This window comes from Trachemys scripta, chromosome 8 (assembly GCF_013100865.1).
Source record: "Trachemys scripta elegans isolate TJP31775 chromosome 8, CAS_Tse_1.0, whole genome shotgun sequence".
Lineage (NCBI taxonomy): Eukaryota > Metazoa > Chordata > Testudines > Emydidae > Trachemys > Trachemys scripta.
Window position 1 is genome coordinate 85,801,279 of NC_048305.1, and position 15,518 is coordinate 85,816,796.

General features: G+C 40.9%; 1 protein-coding gene across 1 annotated transcript in view; it reads left to right on the plus strand.

Moving 5' to 3' along the window:
- Nucleotides 1–2,000: 2,000 nt before the first annotated feature.
- Nucleotides 2,001–15,518, plus strand: part of SLC44A5 (solute carrier family 44 member 5) — a gene marked incomplete at its 3' end in the record, with an annotated part of 99,228 nt that continues 85,710 nt past the window's right edge. Inside the window, 1 exon segment of the mRNA XM_034778325.1 lies at nt 2,001–2,174. Within this exon segment, the coding sequence (XP_034634216.1) occupies nt 2,138–2,174 (37 nt within the window). The 5' untranslated portion in view covers nt 2,001–2,137.

A 15,518-nucleotide genomic window follows, 5' to 3' on the forward strand; every position in this document is an offset into this window, starting at 1 on the left:
TTTTCTTACTGGGTTTCCTGTCCAGGGTGTGCAGGACCAGGCTTGCCCTTTAAAGTACTGTAAGTGCTGTAGCAAGTCAAAACCAGGAGAAAATAAAATTAATATTAAGGAAGGCAAACCTTTCCTGTGGGCTCAATGCCACCTTTCCATTGACCGTTTTATTTCTGAAGTTGCCAAGGCCTTAGCCTTAGCCACTACAGAAACAAAAATAGATTTTTTTAAAAAAATATTTAAGTATTGACACTTACCTGCTTTTCATGAGGTCTGTGGGATTCCTTTAAGAGTCTTTCCTTTTGGCTCCAAAGAGCTGCATTTGTGGAGCCAGCCAGAGGAGAGGTTTTCAGGTCTACACGCTGCTCAAATACATTGTCACTGTTGAATCTGTTAGCCCGCAAGGAGGCGGGGGGAGGGAAGGACGCAGCCCACTGACAGCTGTAGGAGTTATGCATGCAAGGTGAAGACAATAAATGAAACTATGAATTCAAATGTATCCATACCCTCAGGACCATTATCAAATTAGCGTATCTGAATCTCATCTGGTTTTCTGGGACATCAATTCAGTTAATCAGGGCTTCATTTTAATATTCTCCATTAAAGTAGAGTAGTATCCATAGATCATTATCTTCAGGTTTTCAACTATTTTCCCATTCAGCCTCATAGTTATAAATAAAACTTGTTAACTTTTTGTAGCAATTACCACTTGACACATGTCCAGCTGCTCACTAATGTTTGCATACTTCTATTAACCCTGTTGTCATGTCAGAAGTGAAATGTGCACCTTTGGGTACTTTGAGGCTAAAAGCAGACAGATGTTCTATGGTGGGGGCTGTGAATCACAAATCTCCATAGGACCCCAAATTAATCATTGGTATTGCAGGGTATCTCCAACTCCCAGAAGTTAATAGTACTGTCTATTCCTCTGTGTTTGGGGAGTACCTTACGCTTTCTGGGCACTACCATCATATCAATAAATAATTAATATTAATAGAAAAGATATTGCAATTTAAGGTATGGTATTTTCAAGCTGTCTTCCAAAGTTAAAAACACAGAGTAATTTTTCAGCTCTAACAGCACCCCTAAAAAAAGAAACAACCTCCCAAACACCCCCCCCCCAACATTTATTGCCATATATAAAAACCCTCTACACTTGCAAGTAGTTAACAGCAAAATTTTCTTTCTACATAGATACAGTTTTTACTATATCAAAGCAAGACAACTAGTGAGTGGGATTAATTACTCCAGGAGATCTGAAAGCTTCTACTCTCCAGTTGCCTGGAATTGATGAAAATGAAAATCTTTTGAAATCCACAATAAATTGACATTGGCACTCATCATAGAAATTTTTTCCACCAAATGTATGGGCCGTGCTTAACTGAGAGTCTCATTTTGACTTAAACTAACAAGCCCCATAGCAACAAAAAAGATGTCATGGAATTACAGCTGTTACAGAATTAAAAAAAAAATCTGGAAGCGTGTGTGTATGTGTGTGTTCGAGTATGTGTATCTATATAATATAGATTTGCATAGAGTATACATGTGTATATAATAGCAAGAGAAGCGTGCACGCACATACACATACAGAGATTTGCCCAAGAACAGCAGAATTTGCACCTTTAGTGACCTCCCTTACTCTTTCTTTGCTGGGCATATCGATACTTATATCTTGCCATGTGTTGCCAGTTTTTGTCGCGGATTCTTTTTCTAGTTTGATAGCGGCTCCATAGTACTAGTTGTAAGTCTGTTGCTCTTATGTAGTAAGCCTGACTTTGATCCCCACTCTCATTTTCTCAGATGAACTCTCATTTGATGTTTTCCCACTATAAATATGGTACAACTTAATAAGAGCTTTAAGAGAGCTTCCCTTTACTCTGTGACATTTATAGCCCCAGACTGGTCTGGAGTAGGTAGGTGGAGCAGTGGGTGATATCATTTTTCTATTAGCAGAAAGCCCGGCCTCCTCTGTAAATTTCCATTCCTACTGGAGGAGCCTATGCCACTCCAAGCAGCTTTATTTTTAAACCTGGTTGAATAGTACTTTTGTGGATTAAGCCTACTGGGGAAACTGCTTCCAGCACAGAAGTCTGCAGTTAATACCCCTCTTAGACATAGCTTGCTAAACTGATCAGGAAGCAGTAATATGGCTAGGGAAGAAGAAAACTACTACGGGAAACATGGTAATTTACCTACCTCCTTGTGTTCTCAAAAAATGAAATGCTTCATAAGGGCTCTAGCCAATGCCCTTTGAAATCAACTGGAGTCTTTCCATTGACTTCAGTGGGTTTTGGATCAGGCCCTAAGTGGCTTTAGCTAACTTCCTCCATTATTTGCAAAATCATGTAATCTTTTCCAGTATGGAGCTTGCAGCTACAATTAATGGCAGATAAAAGGTAGAATTTGTATAAATATAACTGATTTTCATTTTAGACAAATGATTTAACTTAAAAAAAATCACTGCAGTGTAATGAAGTGTGACAGACATAATTTTGTTTATTATTTAGACTTTTTTTTAGAGTTGGAATTGGGAAGTTAAATCTCATTTGACGTATTTATTGTAATGGAACAATAATTCAACCTAAAATTCCTATTATAAAATAGGCTATGAAATAGATCTGTCTAGTCTGTGAAGCATGATTATCATCTCCATTTTTAATTCTAGCAAGAAAATGACTGTAATTATTCCACACCAGTGGCTACTTCCCTCATGCCTCCCAAACTCTTAAAGGTTTTAATCAGCTTTCAGAATTAAATGTTTTGTTTTTGTTTTCAAAATGTTGCTGATAATACAACTCAGTTGCTAAGTGTCATTTTTTTTAAAGAAGGGGTTACCTAGAACAACAACAACAACAAACCCCTTCCTGTGTCTACTCTCTCTATTCCTTCTTTAGAGACAACTTCAGTAATTGGGGAGAGGTTTTGATGTGTAACTTAGAGAAGGAGAGTGAGAACAAGCAGTGTGTGCCCATGGTTAGTTGTTACGTGAAACTATAATCACAGATATAGTGTGTTTCAGTGAAGAAATTCCTATAATGCTGAAGCATACTTTTGTCAAGGAATTTGATTGTGTGTTTGGCTTTTAATGTATTTAGTGTTTCTTATGTAAACAGTTATATTCCATAATGGATTTGTGGCAAAGTTTAGAAAAAGAAAAACAAGACAGGCTGAGTGCTGATGTACTGCTCTGTGCCCCAATAAGCCTGGTGACTTTGGTGGTGAGCTGTAGTCCTTGGAAGAAATTTGCTGTAGTGCAGTGGCTTTATTTTTGTTAATCATGTCACTGTCGGATAACATTCCCCAGTTTGTTTGATTGCTGGAGAAGAAAATCTCCATTTGAGTTAGAGATCATTTTCTGGAGCACTTTGTCTATTTTTATCCTCTTGCCTATAAATTAGAAGGTATTGACTTTCATTGTAGAAGTATTGTGGAGATCGCTTACACTCAGATGTGATCCACAAATGTATATATCTTCCAAGGTGCATTTTCTTTGCACCAAATCAGAATCTATGCAGGTATGCTGTAGCTAATCCAACTGAAGCCTATTACCATATGGGTGTACTGTTAATAGAGATGATCTTGTTTGTAGAAAGTAGCCCACTTGCTGGTACACATTGTATTGTATCTTGCCCCACTGGCTATGCTATCAAACAGTTCCACTGAATACAGACATCCTGAGAGCACAGGAAATTGCCCCTATTAACAAGCTTCATCAGTACAATGTAGGCCAAATGGAGGAATGTCTATAAGCAAAGTAAATCCCTACTGGAAATTCATCATGCCTTTGAAAACCTGGCCTGCTCCTATTTTCAGGGGCTGAGAAATCTTGCCTGCCTGCCTGATAGGTGGGGATGGGTTGGAGAACAGACCTGTTAAATATATTTATTAAGGGCTAGATCTTGGCTGATGTGTCAGTACAGAGGAGGAAGGGAGAGAAAGGCCTCATTTCCCATGCAAACACCCAACATCTGGGTTCCAGCTTCTGGGAGAGGCAGAGACAGAGCAAGGGTTGATCACCTGGTACCCTACCCCAGCAGGTGGGTGGGGATTGGGCAGCTCCTAGTGGGTGGGGGGAGGAGGGTGAGTAATCTGTACCTAGTAAAGCAGGGGGTACAGATTTTCCCCTTTCTAAGTCCCATTTCCTTTTGCTGGGATGCTCTTGGGTAGTGGACACTGCCCTTTACAGAGGCCAATAAACTTGGTCTAGTATCCTGTAGGTAGTAAGCCACAGTGTGCTGGTATGTAGTAAAGTTACAGGTTCTAAATCATACCAGAAAGAAGTTATTTTTTTAAATGTTTAATCTATGGAAGGCCTTATGCCGCAAACTGAGGCAATGCAGAGTGCAGGCCTCTACACAGCACAAGTTATCGGGTTTCTTCTCAATTTGCCCTTACCTTCTGTTCTGGGCTCACTCTTGGTTTAAGTGGCCTATGTGTGACAACATAACCTGTGTCCTGTACTCGCTAGCAGTATTACTACATACACAGCGACTCCGGAGCTATAAGCTGCCAGAGTTCTTTTGTGGTAAAAATTATATTTTAGGGGTTTACTGAGGTGGAAGAGAACAAACAGAGTCATGGGGTCTGCTGTGTTTATTGTACTGGGCCTGTGAATATTTTGATAAGGTTTTTCTGATATGAGGCTTGAGACCAAAGTCTGAATTTAGTTAATGAGTAAAGGCAGCTTTTAAAATATATTTCTTTGAGCTCCTGTCTAACCATGGCCCTTTGTATTTAGCTTTTATTTTGTTAAAATTTCCCAAGAACTTGACAGTGTTTATTACAACAAATAAAATTAACTTCACAGTTTCCAGGGTAAATATTGGGGTACAGAAGGACAGAAAAAAGCAACAAATAGAGAAAAATAAGAATATTGAAAGTCAAAGCAGGTTAATTCTGGGCTTTATTTCATGAACTGTGCATTAACAGTACATATACGTATGCATATGCATCTGTATCTTTCACTACATTGCTTTACTTAAACAGACAGCCTTGCATTTATACTTGGACTAATGTATTATTAACATAAAGACATCTACTTAAAGTAATGGATTGGATTTTCTTAGTATAATTAGTGCTTTTCAGGTACTTGACTGGTTCAAAATTGTGTGGAAATTGGTAAAATCTGAAAAATACTATTTGTAAAACCTGGGGACTTTTTGGTAAAAATGAAAACGAAGGGCCTTATTTTTAGTCTGAACTGCACCAAAATGGGCACAACAGGTTTGTCTTGTCACATAGTCTCTCCTCCTTCACCTGGAGAATTCCCTCGCAAAACTTCCCTATTTGTTGCTCCTCTTCACTAGCCAGGGACATCTCCTTGGGAACGGTGTGCTGCATATTGTTCCTGCAACATAGTTAAGCCGACCTAAATCCTAGCTGCCACCTCTTGGGGAGTTGGCTGAATCACAGTGATGGGAGAACCTCTCCTGTCAGCATAGGTAATGTCTATACTGAAGCACTGACATTAAACTGATGGTTTCTAATTCAGCTTTGGTTGTAGAGCACTGCGGGATGCTCAGAGAATAATGTTCTGTACAGCAGAATTGTAGTAGCAGCTTGCAGTGCAGTGCTCCCCATAGTCAACAGAAATATACGAGACACTCACATTGACACAGTGCTGTATCTGTAACTTGGCACATCAGTGGGTTTGTTATAACACGTGACTGGGCTCACAGTGTTGAGCACATGTTCTGATGAATAATGAATATTGCCTACATGCAGCAGATATTTTTTCAAACTTGAACATTTTGACTAATTTAAAAGCTAAACGAGCAGATGGCGTCAGTCCATGCTAGACCAGCTTTCCCCTCCACAAGATTTGTAGAGAATGGTGGGAACCAGCTAATATATTTCCCCCAAGACTGGGGGAAACTTTGGAAAGGGGGGAAAAAAGGTTAAATAGTGAATTTCATTGTTGTGGCCCCTTTGCCAAGACAAAGCACATTTGGGAGCTTTGTTGGTCAGGTGCCCGTTTAGAGCAGAAGTTGGTGACATGAAGTCAGAGAAATTCTGCTAAGAAAACACCTATGTATAAAATATAGGAATCTGGTTCCCTTGACTAGCAGTGCCAGCAAACTGCACATGGGCAGCTCTCTTCTGCAGGAACGGCAGATTAGGCACTACTGCCTTGTTCCAAGAAGCAGCTGCCTTGGCCCCCATCTCTCTCCGAGACGCACACAAAACTCAAACAGAATCCAACTGCTTAAACATACTCTGGGCCCATTTTTCTCCTGCTGCCTCTTCACTTTACACCTAGTAAACCACAAGTCCAAGGCTCCCCTCAAATGATGAATGGTCTGGAACAGGTGGCAGGCCATTAGCCCTCCTTTTGTGTATCCACATCTGCAAAACAAAGACGGCTCAGGCTATGTTTACAGGAGAAAAGGTGTGCTGGGATAGCTACGCTGATAGCATGGTGTAGTACATTCCTAGTGTAGGTGCAGTTTATACCAGCAGAAAAATGCTTTTGCCAGTATAGCTTATGCTACTTCCCCGTGAGCAAAATAAGCTATAATGCACTAATATGCTGGTATAACTGTGCCTACATTAGGGCTTCTTCCAATATAGAAATATCTTAAAAATCACCCCCCCTAGTGATTTTCCGATATCAGCAAAAGTTTCTAGTGTAGAGCTGGCCTCAGAAAGGTCTAACAGACCATACAAAGAAGAGTGCTCTAACTCATGCAGTAGTACCCTTAACAACAGTTAGGGGCAGTTGCTGCATGGCATCTCAAACTCTTTCTATGGATAGTTTCATGCTGTGGGCTTATGTATCAATGATCTCTAGTGTGGGAGCCATTAGTATCTTTCACCACAACATTATTACTTTGCAGCTTGATACTGCAAGGTGCTGATCAGCCTTTCCTCCCTGGTGGGAAAAGAGGTACTGTCCGTCATGGAAGATATTTTTTTTATTATTTCCAGCATGATCATATTTTATGAATACTTTATAAACCCAGATAATATTAATTCAGAGGTTTTAATGGAAATGCTGATGGAATCCTAACTTTATCTTCATTATCTTCAAAAAGGAAGTTCGAAATCTGCCGTTTGCAGTGCCAGTCAGGCTTTTTAAATGCAAATGCAGCTGAGCTTTTAAAGTTTGGACTCTTTGTTTGTGGAAAGAGCTCTGAGATACTTGAGTGAACAATACTGTGGATATGTAGCTTACAACATGCTGTTATGAAATGATTGACGAGAATGAGGCAGAACTGAACAAACAGTTTTTAAAGATGGCAGATTTACTGGCCCTGAGTCTGAAGAGTGGGGTCCATACAAAACCTCATTGGTTACATGATTTTAGACAATGTTCAAAAAGAGAATATTTACACATATGCATACACATGGCCAGCTCCTCAGTTGGTGTAGATTGGCATAGCTCCATTGACTATACATATGTATTATGTAATACAAATGTGCGTGTAAATAATTCATTCCTTTTCGCACCACAGCTAAAATCATATGGACATAATGGTTGTAAATGTGAGCACTGCGTGGGCTTGATGCTGCTTCTTAGTTATTTTATTAAGGTAGATGACTTATTTCTCTGTCACTTAGAGGGATGTCATTGCTTATGGCTTAACTTACTGTAAGTGTTGTTTATTTTAGGTGGGGTTTAACTTTCAGACTTGCCTTTATTATCTTCTGTATTACCTCTTTTTGCTGCCACGGAGTCCCTCTGACACTGACATTCTCTGTGTTGGAACTTTGGTTGTAGTGCTGCTCTGTCCGACTAAGTGTCACAGGCAACGAAGTAAAGACTATTTGACATGCGGCACCAGAAATGTGCACCATCCTACATTTCCTTTCTATAATACCTGTTACAGAAACAGTGATGTTTTCAGGGGTCTTTTATTTTACATCTTTTCTGAATTGTTGAGAGAGGCAGAACTGATAAACCGGTTTAATTTAGTTCTCATCATTAACCTGTAGAAGATAGGAGATTTCAGGAAAGTTGTTATCACTGGTCACAGAACTGCTTTGCGACCTTGTGATAAATTGACTTATCCTAAGCATTTTTCTTTAGTGGCTCGTTTGCATATAGGTGTAAATGGAAGAGTTTTACTTTTAGCATAGTTATTTTAAAAGCGGCCCTAAAAACAAGTAAGCTAGGTGAACAAACTGCCTATTGAGCTCACATTTCCCCCCTCAATAGTTTCTTATGTTATTGCCAACACATTACATCCCAAGAGGTACACCGGAAACCACTAGCTTTGCCATGCTTGGGATGACTAAAAGATGCTATTTACGTACTGGTTTGCACCAGTGAAATTAGCATTTGCTATATATGCTAGTTTTAAAAACATTGTTAATAATAAAAATAGTCTCTAAAATGAGATCTAGTCATGTTACATTCACTTTCTTTGGTAGAATAAAAATATAGATGACATATGTTTAATATTGGGTTTCTTAGGATCTGCCCCCTTAAAAGCTGGCTCAGATTACATTGGATACAACAGGAGTTGTGTGTGTGTGTGTGTGTGCTTATTTTAGGGTAGAATTTGGCCGAAAGTTAAAACAAAAATTTCTAAACATAGGTCATACAGAACAACAATCAATACTGTTATGGTGCTTATTAGGAAATAACGTTGTTTTGCACCTCCAAATCCACACAGAATGTCTCCATTTATACCCATATGTGTTCCCCTCATAGATCAACAATGAGTTAGCTTTACTTATTTGGAGAAAGAATAAAATTACTTGCTCCAAAAGCTCATGCCCTTGCATATTGGTAGAATCATTATCATTTTTAAATACAACTGTAAGGTTCCCTATATTTAAAAAACAAAATATTGACTGCAAAACATACCTCTATCTTCAGTAACATGAACTGAAATGTATATGGTTTTCCCTGTATTAACAGTGGTTACTTCTTTCATTTTCTATGTATTCTCAGCTGACAGTAAAGTAAGAAGTCACTGTAAACCTGTATAAGTCTGCAATTATTATTGAAGTCTTACATAGTCTGACAGACCCAGACCAGTGGGGTACAGGAGTCTGGTAGAGGGCAAATATACTGGTCACTGGATGAGTAGTTTTCTGTTCCCTGAGTGACCAGAGCAGGGACTGCACTAGAGTAATCAGGAACCTGCTAGAACCAGTTAAGGCAGGCAGACTAATTAGGACACCTGGAGCCAATTAAAAAGAAGCTGCTAGAATCAATTAAGGCAGGCTAATCAGGGCACCTGGGTTTTAAAAGGCGCTCACTTCAGTTTGTGGTGCGAGTATGAGGAGCTGGGAGCAAGAGGGGCAAGGAGCTGAGAGTGAGAGGGTGTGCTGCTGGAGGACTGAGGAGCACAAGTGTTATCAGACACGAGGAGGAAGGTCCTGTGGTGAGAATAAGGAAGGTGTTTGGAGGAGGCCATGGGGAAGTAGCCCAGGGAGTTGTAGCTGTCATGCAGCTGTTACAGGAGGCACTATTGACAGCTGCAGTCCACAGGGCCCTGGGCTGGAACCCGGAGTAGAGGGCGGGCCCAGGTTCCCCCCAAACCTCCCAATTGACCTGGACTGTGGGTTCTTCCAGAGGGGAAGGTCTCTGGGCTGTTCCCCAACCCACATGGTGAATCTCTGAGGCAAGAAAATCTGCCAATAAGCGCAGGACCCACCAAGATAGACCCACCTTTGTCACAATAGGTGTATATGTATTCTTTGAAATATACAAACAATTCACAATGTCTCTTTTGGAAATCCCTAATCTCTATACTGACAAAAGTTACCCACTAGAAACTTCTGGAATGAAACCAGCAGACTTTGGGTGTGCTTCATACTCAGCAGACTAGGGTAGCTTCAGTGGGCCTAGTGACAGTCACAGTAGTAAGTACCTACCCCTGAAGCAAGGGCCTCAAGGCTGGACCATGTGACAGAATGTATACAATCTAATGCAATGGGAAGGGCTGTTCTGTAATTGGGGCATGAGAATTTTCTCATAATGACTTGTATACAACAGTGTCTACACTATCCCCCTACCGACGAGTGGTTGTTGACTGAAGTGCTACATCTCTCTTGGAGGTGGAGTACAGAAGTTGATTTTACAAGCCCATTGGGTTGGCGGAAGGGACTCGGTAGTGTAGATGCAGGTTGAGTTAATAATGTATAACACGGTTTATATCAACCTAACTTTGTAGTAAGCAACAGAGGGTCCTCTGGCACCTTTGAGACTAACAGAAGTATTGGGAGCATAAGCTTTCGTGGGTAAGAACCTCACTTCTTCAGATGCAAGTAATGGAAATCTCCAGAGGCAGGTATAAATCAGTATGGAGATAACGAGGTTAGTTCAATCAGGGAGGGTGAGATGCTCTGCTAGCAGTTGAGGTGTGAACACCAAGGGAGGAGAAACTGCTTCTGTAGTTGGATAGCCATTCACAGTCTTTGTACCCCTAACTCACCCAGCAATATCGTCAATTTATCCAGCTACACACTCAACCCAGCAGAAGAGTCTGTCCTATCTCGGGGACTCTCCTTTTGCCCCAGCACCCCCACGAACATGATATAGTTCTGCGGTGATCTGGAAGCCTACGTTCGCCGCCTCCGACTCAAAGAATACTTTCAAGATAACACTGAACAGCGCACTGATACACAGATACCCTCCCACCAACAACACAGGAAGAAGAACTCCACATGGACTCCTCCTGAGGGTCGAAATGACAGTCTGGACCTATACATAAAATGCTTCCGCTGACGTGCACAGGCAGAAATTGTGGAAAAACAACATCGCTTGCCTCATAACCTAAGTCGTGCAGAACGCAATGCCATCCACAGCCTCAGAAACCACCCTGACATTATCATCAAAGAGGCTGATAAAGGAGGTGCTGTTGTCATCATGAACAGGTCTGACTACCAGAAGGAGGCTGCCAGACAACTCTCCAATACCAAATTCTACAGGCCACTTTCCTCAGATCCCACTGAGGAATACACTAAGAAACTGCACCATCTACTCAGGACTCTCCCTACACTAACACAGGAACAAATCAACGTACCCTTAGAGCCCCGACCGGGGTTATTCTATCTACTACCTAAGATCCACAAACCTGGAAATCCTGGACGCCCCATCATCTCGGGCATTGGCACTCTCACTGAAGGACTGTCTGGATATGTGGGACTCCCTACTCAGACCCTATGCCACCAGCACTCCCAGCTATCTCCGTGACACCACAGATTTCCTGAGAAAACTACAATGCATTGGTGACCTCCCAGAAAACACTATCCTAGCCACCATGGATGTAGAGGCTCTCTACACAAACATCCCACACACAGATGGAATACAAGCTGTCAGGAACAGTATCCCTGATGATGACACAGCACAACTTATTGCTGAGCTCTGTGACTTTATCCTCATGCACAATTATTTCAAATTTGGTGACAATATATACCTCCAGACCAGTGGCACCGCTATGGGCACCCGCGTGGCCCCACAATATGCCAACATTTTTATGGCTGACCTGGAACAATGCTTCCTCAGCTCTCGTCCACTCGTGCCCCTTCTCTACCTACGCTATATTGATGACATCTTCATCATCTGGACCCATGGGAAGGAGACCCTGGAAGAATTCCACCATGATTTCAACAGCTTCCACCCCACCATCAACCTCAGCCTGGACCAATCTACATGGGAGGTCCACTTCCTAGACACCACCGTACAAATAAGCGATGGCCACATTAATATCACCCTATACCGAAAACCCACCGACCTCTATGCCTACCTTCATGCCTCCAGCTTCCACCCCGGTCACACCATACGATCCATCGTCTACAGCCAAGCACTGAGGTACAATCGCATCTGCTCCAATCCCTCAGACAGAGACCAACACCTACAAGATCTTCACCAAGCATTCTCAAAACTACGATACCCACACAAGGAAATAAAGAATCAAATCAACAGAGCCAGACGTGTACCCAGAAGCCTCCTGCTACAAGACAGGCCCAGAAGAAAAACCAACAGAACTTCACTGACCATCACCTACAGTCCTCAGCTTAAACCTCTCCAACGCATCATCAGTGATCTACAATCCATCCTGGACAATGATCCCTCACTTTCACAGACCTTGGGAGGCAGGCCAGTCCTCGACCACAGACAACCTGCCAACCTTAAGCATATTCTCACCAGCAACCACGCACCGCACCATAACAACTCTAACTCAGGAACCAACCCATGCAACAAACCTCGATGCCAACTCTGCCCACATATCTACACCAGCAACACCATCACAGGACCTAACCAGATCAGCTACAACATCACCGGCTCATTCACCTGCATGTCCACCAATGTTATATATCCCAGCAATGCTCCTCTGCTATGTACATTGGCCAAACTGGACAGTCACTATGCAAGAGGATAAATGGACACAAGTCAGATATCAGGAATGGCAATATACAAAAACCTGTAGGAGAACACTTCAACCTCCCTGGCTACACAATAGCAGATGTAAAGGTAGCCATCTTACAGCAAAAAAACTTCAGGACCAGACTCCAAAGAGAAACTGCTGAGCTCCAGTTCATTTGCAAATTTGACACCATCAGATCAGGATTAAACAAAGACTGTGTATGGCTATCCAACTACAGAAGCAGTTTCTCCTCCCTTGGCGTTCACACCTCAACTGCTAGCAGAGCACCTCACCCTCCCTGATTGAACTAACCTCGTTATCTCCATACTGATTTATACCTGCCTCTGGAGATTTTCATTACTTGCATCTGAAGAAGTGAGGTTCTTACCCACGAAAGCTTATGCTCCCAATACTTCTGTTAGTCTCAAAGGTGCCACAGGACCCTCTGTTGCTTTTTACAGATTCAGACTAACACGGCTACCCCTCTGATACTTAACTTTGTAGTGTAGACCAGGCCTCCGAGTACATTGTCTCACTCTTCTCTCATAATCAGCCGTGCCATACAGAGGTGCCTAAATTTGGGGTTTAGGATGATGCTTTACCTCTTTGGATCTGGGCCTTGAGAGTTGAAGTTGTCAGGTAGATTTGACAAGGGTACTAATTGAAGTTATTACTAATGTTTCACATGGCTAATTTACATCAGAAATGGGAAGTCAGCCAACAGAATTATTACAAATCTTCTTCAAATTTTTGTTAAAGAACATAGCAGTTAAAATTAACTCTGGATGAAATATAATGTTGGGTTAAAATAGTACTGGTAACTTTTTAGCTGTTAAATTAAAACATTGGAAAACAGAAAAATGCCTTCTCTTATGGTGCTGTTTTGGAGAAGGTATATAAACTTGGGGATTGGTAAGCTGTTTTGAAGATACAAACTGCTTATATCAGGTATTCCGGCAGAGAGAGAGAGAGGAAAGTATAATTAAAAGTCTAACTGTGTAGTTTATTTGGGAAAGAAATTTTGAGAAGACAGTCATGAATCTTATGTACATTTTTTTCATTTGTATGAAGCAGACCTGTTTGGCACATGTATATAATCTTATTGTAATGGATAAGATAGATATGTGAATTTGTGCTGTAGTAATATATATATTGATAGTATTGTGTACAAAAGTTGTATTTTGCTTTTTTCTTCATGGGAAAAAATTAGTAGTAATGTATTAAAATATATTTTAACATTTTTAGAGAGAAGTAGGTAATCTTTCAGATAGCACAAGACCAGGCTGCTTGGGGATTTTGGGTTCCCATTATGTCTTGGAGTGGCTGAGCCTCAGGTAATCAAGACAGGTGCGTGCTGATAGAGGGAGGAGAAGCAGAGAGAGACCAGGAAAGCTAGCAGAACTGCTTTTGTAGGAATTTTCTACTGACCTTAATAGACAATGAGATCCTTTCTAGATAATGTTTCAGTGGCCCTATAGAATTCTATGGCAGGGATGAGATTTTCTATTAGAATTTATAGATTGGTTTGCAAATTTCTTGAAATAGATCTTATTATCTATTAAATTCTGTGGGTTTTAGAATGAGTTTTGTAGAAGCCTATTTAGTATCTATAGAACTTTGTTGAGTTCATTCCTATGAAATTCTATAGGTGGGGGGGGTTTTTTGGGGGGGGGAGGGAATGAGAGGAGGAAAGAAGTCCAGGGAAATTGGTACATTCAGAATGAGCCTTGATAAAATAGTAGTGAACCAGTAGAAAAGAGAAAGTTTTGGAGGTCATGAGAAAGATGCTAAATTTTTCAGTGAGAGATTTTAAATTAAGGTTTTTCATGCCTCTTTTTTTCCTTGAAATAGGTTCATTTTTGGTTTCTTTCTAATAACACACTCCCTCTTCCAAACCCTCTGGGGTTTATTATGAGTTTAATGAACAAAACCACAACTTCAGCAAAAGCAAATTTTCTGCTTAATTTGAAACCTGAAATAATTTGCAAAATACCAGGTATCAAATGGTTTTTTTTTTATTTTATTTTTTTTTTTTTTGTGGTTTCTTTTACTGAGCTTGGGCAGGGGAAGGAGTTGTAAAGAAAGCATTTTATTTCAAACGAACACTTGCAATTATATTCTCAGTGGGTAGTTTTAGGAATAAATAGCTACAAGCCCAAAAGGAATTGAAACAGCATTGAACATTTTCTCTCTTATGAAGTATGAATCTAGAAGAAACACATTGGGAAGAGTGCCCTGTTTAAAATAATTGCAGAAATGGCCACATATAACTTCTTTAAAAAATCACTCTACTTTCCTTATTTTGGCCAGATGTATTTTATAACATATGCTCATAAGACATCTTTGATTAATTTGTTAACAAATGCCTGATAACAGTGAAGTTGTGGCTTTTGCAAATGCTTATCTGTAGCAAGGAATATCTGGTTATAGTTACTGGTATCCTTATATCATAGCTGATGCTTATTTTTTGTTACTGCCATTCTCAAGCCCATATATCAGCCCAGATACAGTTAAAGTTTTGTTATCAAAAATGCGCTTCTGCAGGCTTGCCATTCTCTGGGGTGAGGCTTGCTGTTGACCATACAGCCCAGTCTTGTGCTCTTTCCTCATGCACTGCTCCCACTGATGTCTGTGGTGGATTTTGTTGTCACAACAAGGCCTGTAGGGGCCAGGTAGAATAAAGGAGTGTAAGTGGCAGGATGGTTTGCCAGGTGGATTAGCAAAAACCTTAAACAACAACAAAAGCTGCCTTTGTTGTTCTTTGAGGCTTTCGGCAGGATATTGAGCAAGAAACGGTTTTAACAAATAAACAAAACAATTCATCTGATGCTGCAATAAAATAACAGAAACTCCAGCCTGCGTCATCACTTCACTCCTGTATGAGGTTTGGCATCTTTCTTACTCCAGAATAGGGGTGCTGGAATAATTTGTATACTGGGGGTGCTGAGATCCATTGAACCAAATTGTAAACCCTGTATATGATGGAAACCGCTTTCAGGCCCGGAGGGGTGGCAGCAGCCCTAGTTCCAGCACCCATTCTGCAGAATGTCCTCTCCTTCTATGTTTCAAGATCCAGGCCTGATTCACCATTGCGTGACACCCAATGAAATCATGCAATGCAAATGCTACCTATTTCAAGTAGCAGGATGGAATGTTCCATTCACTTTGCACTGGTATAGATGACTACAGAAGATGCAGGGCAAT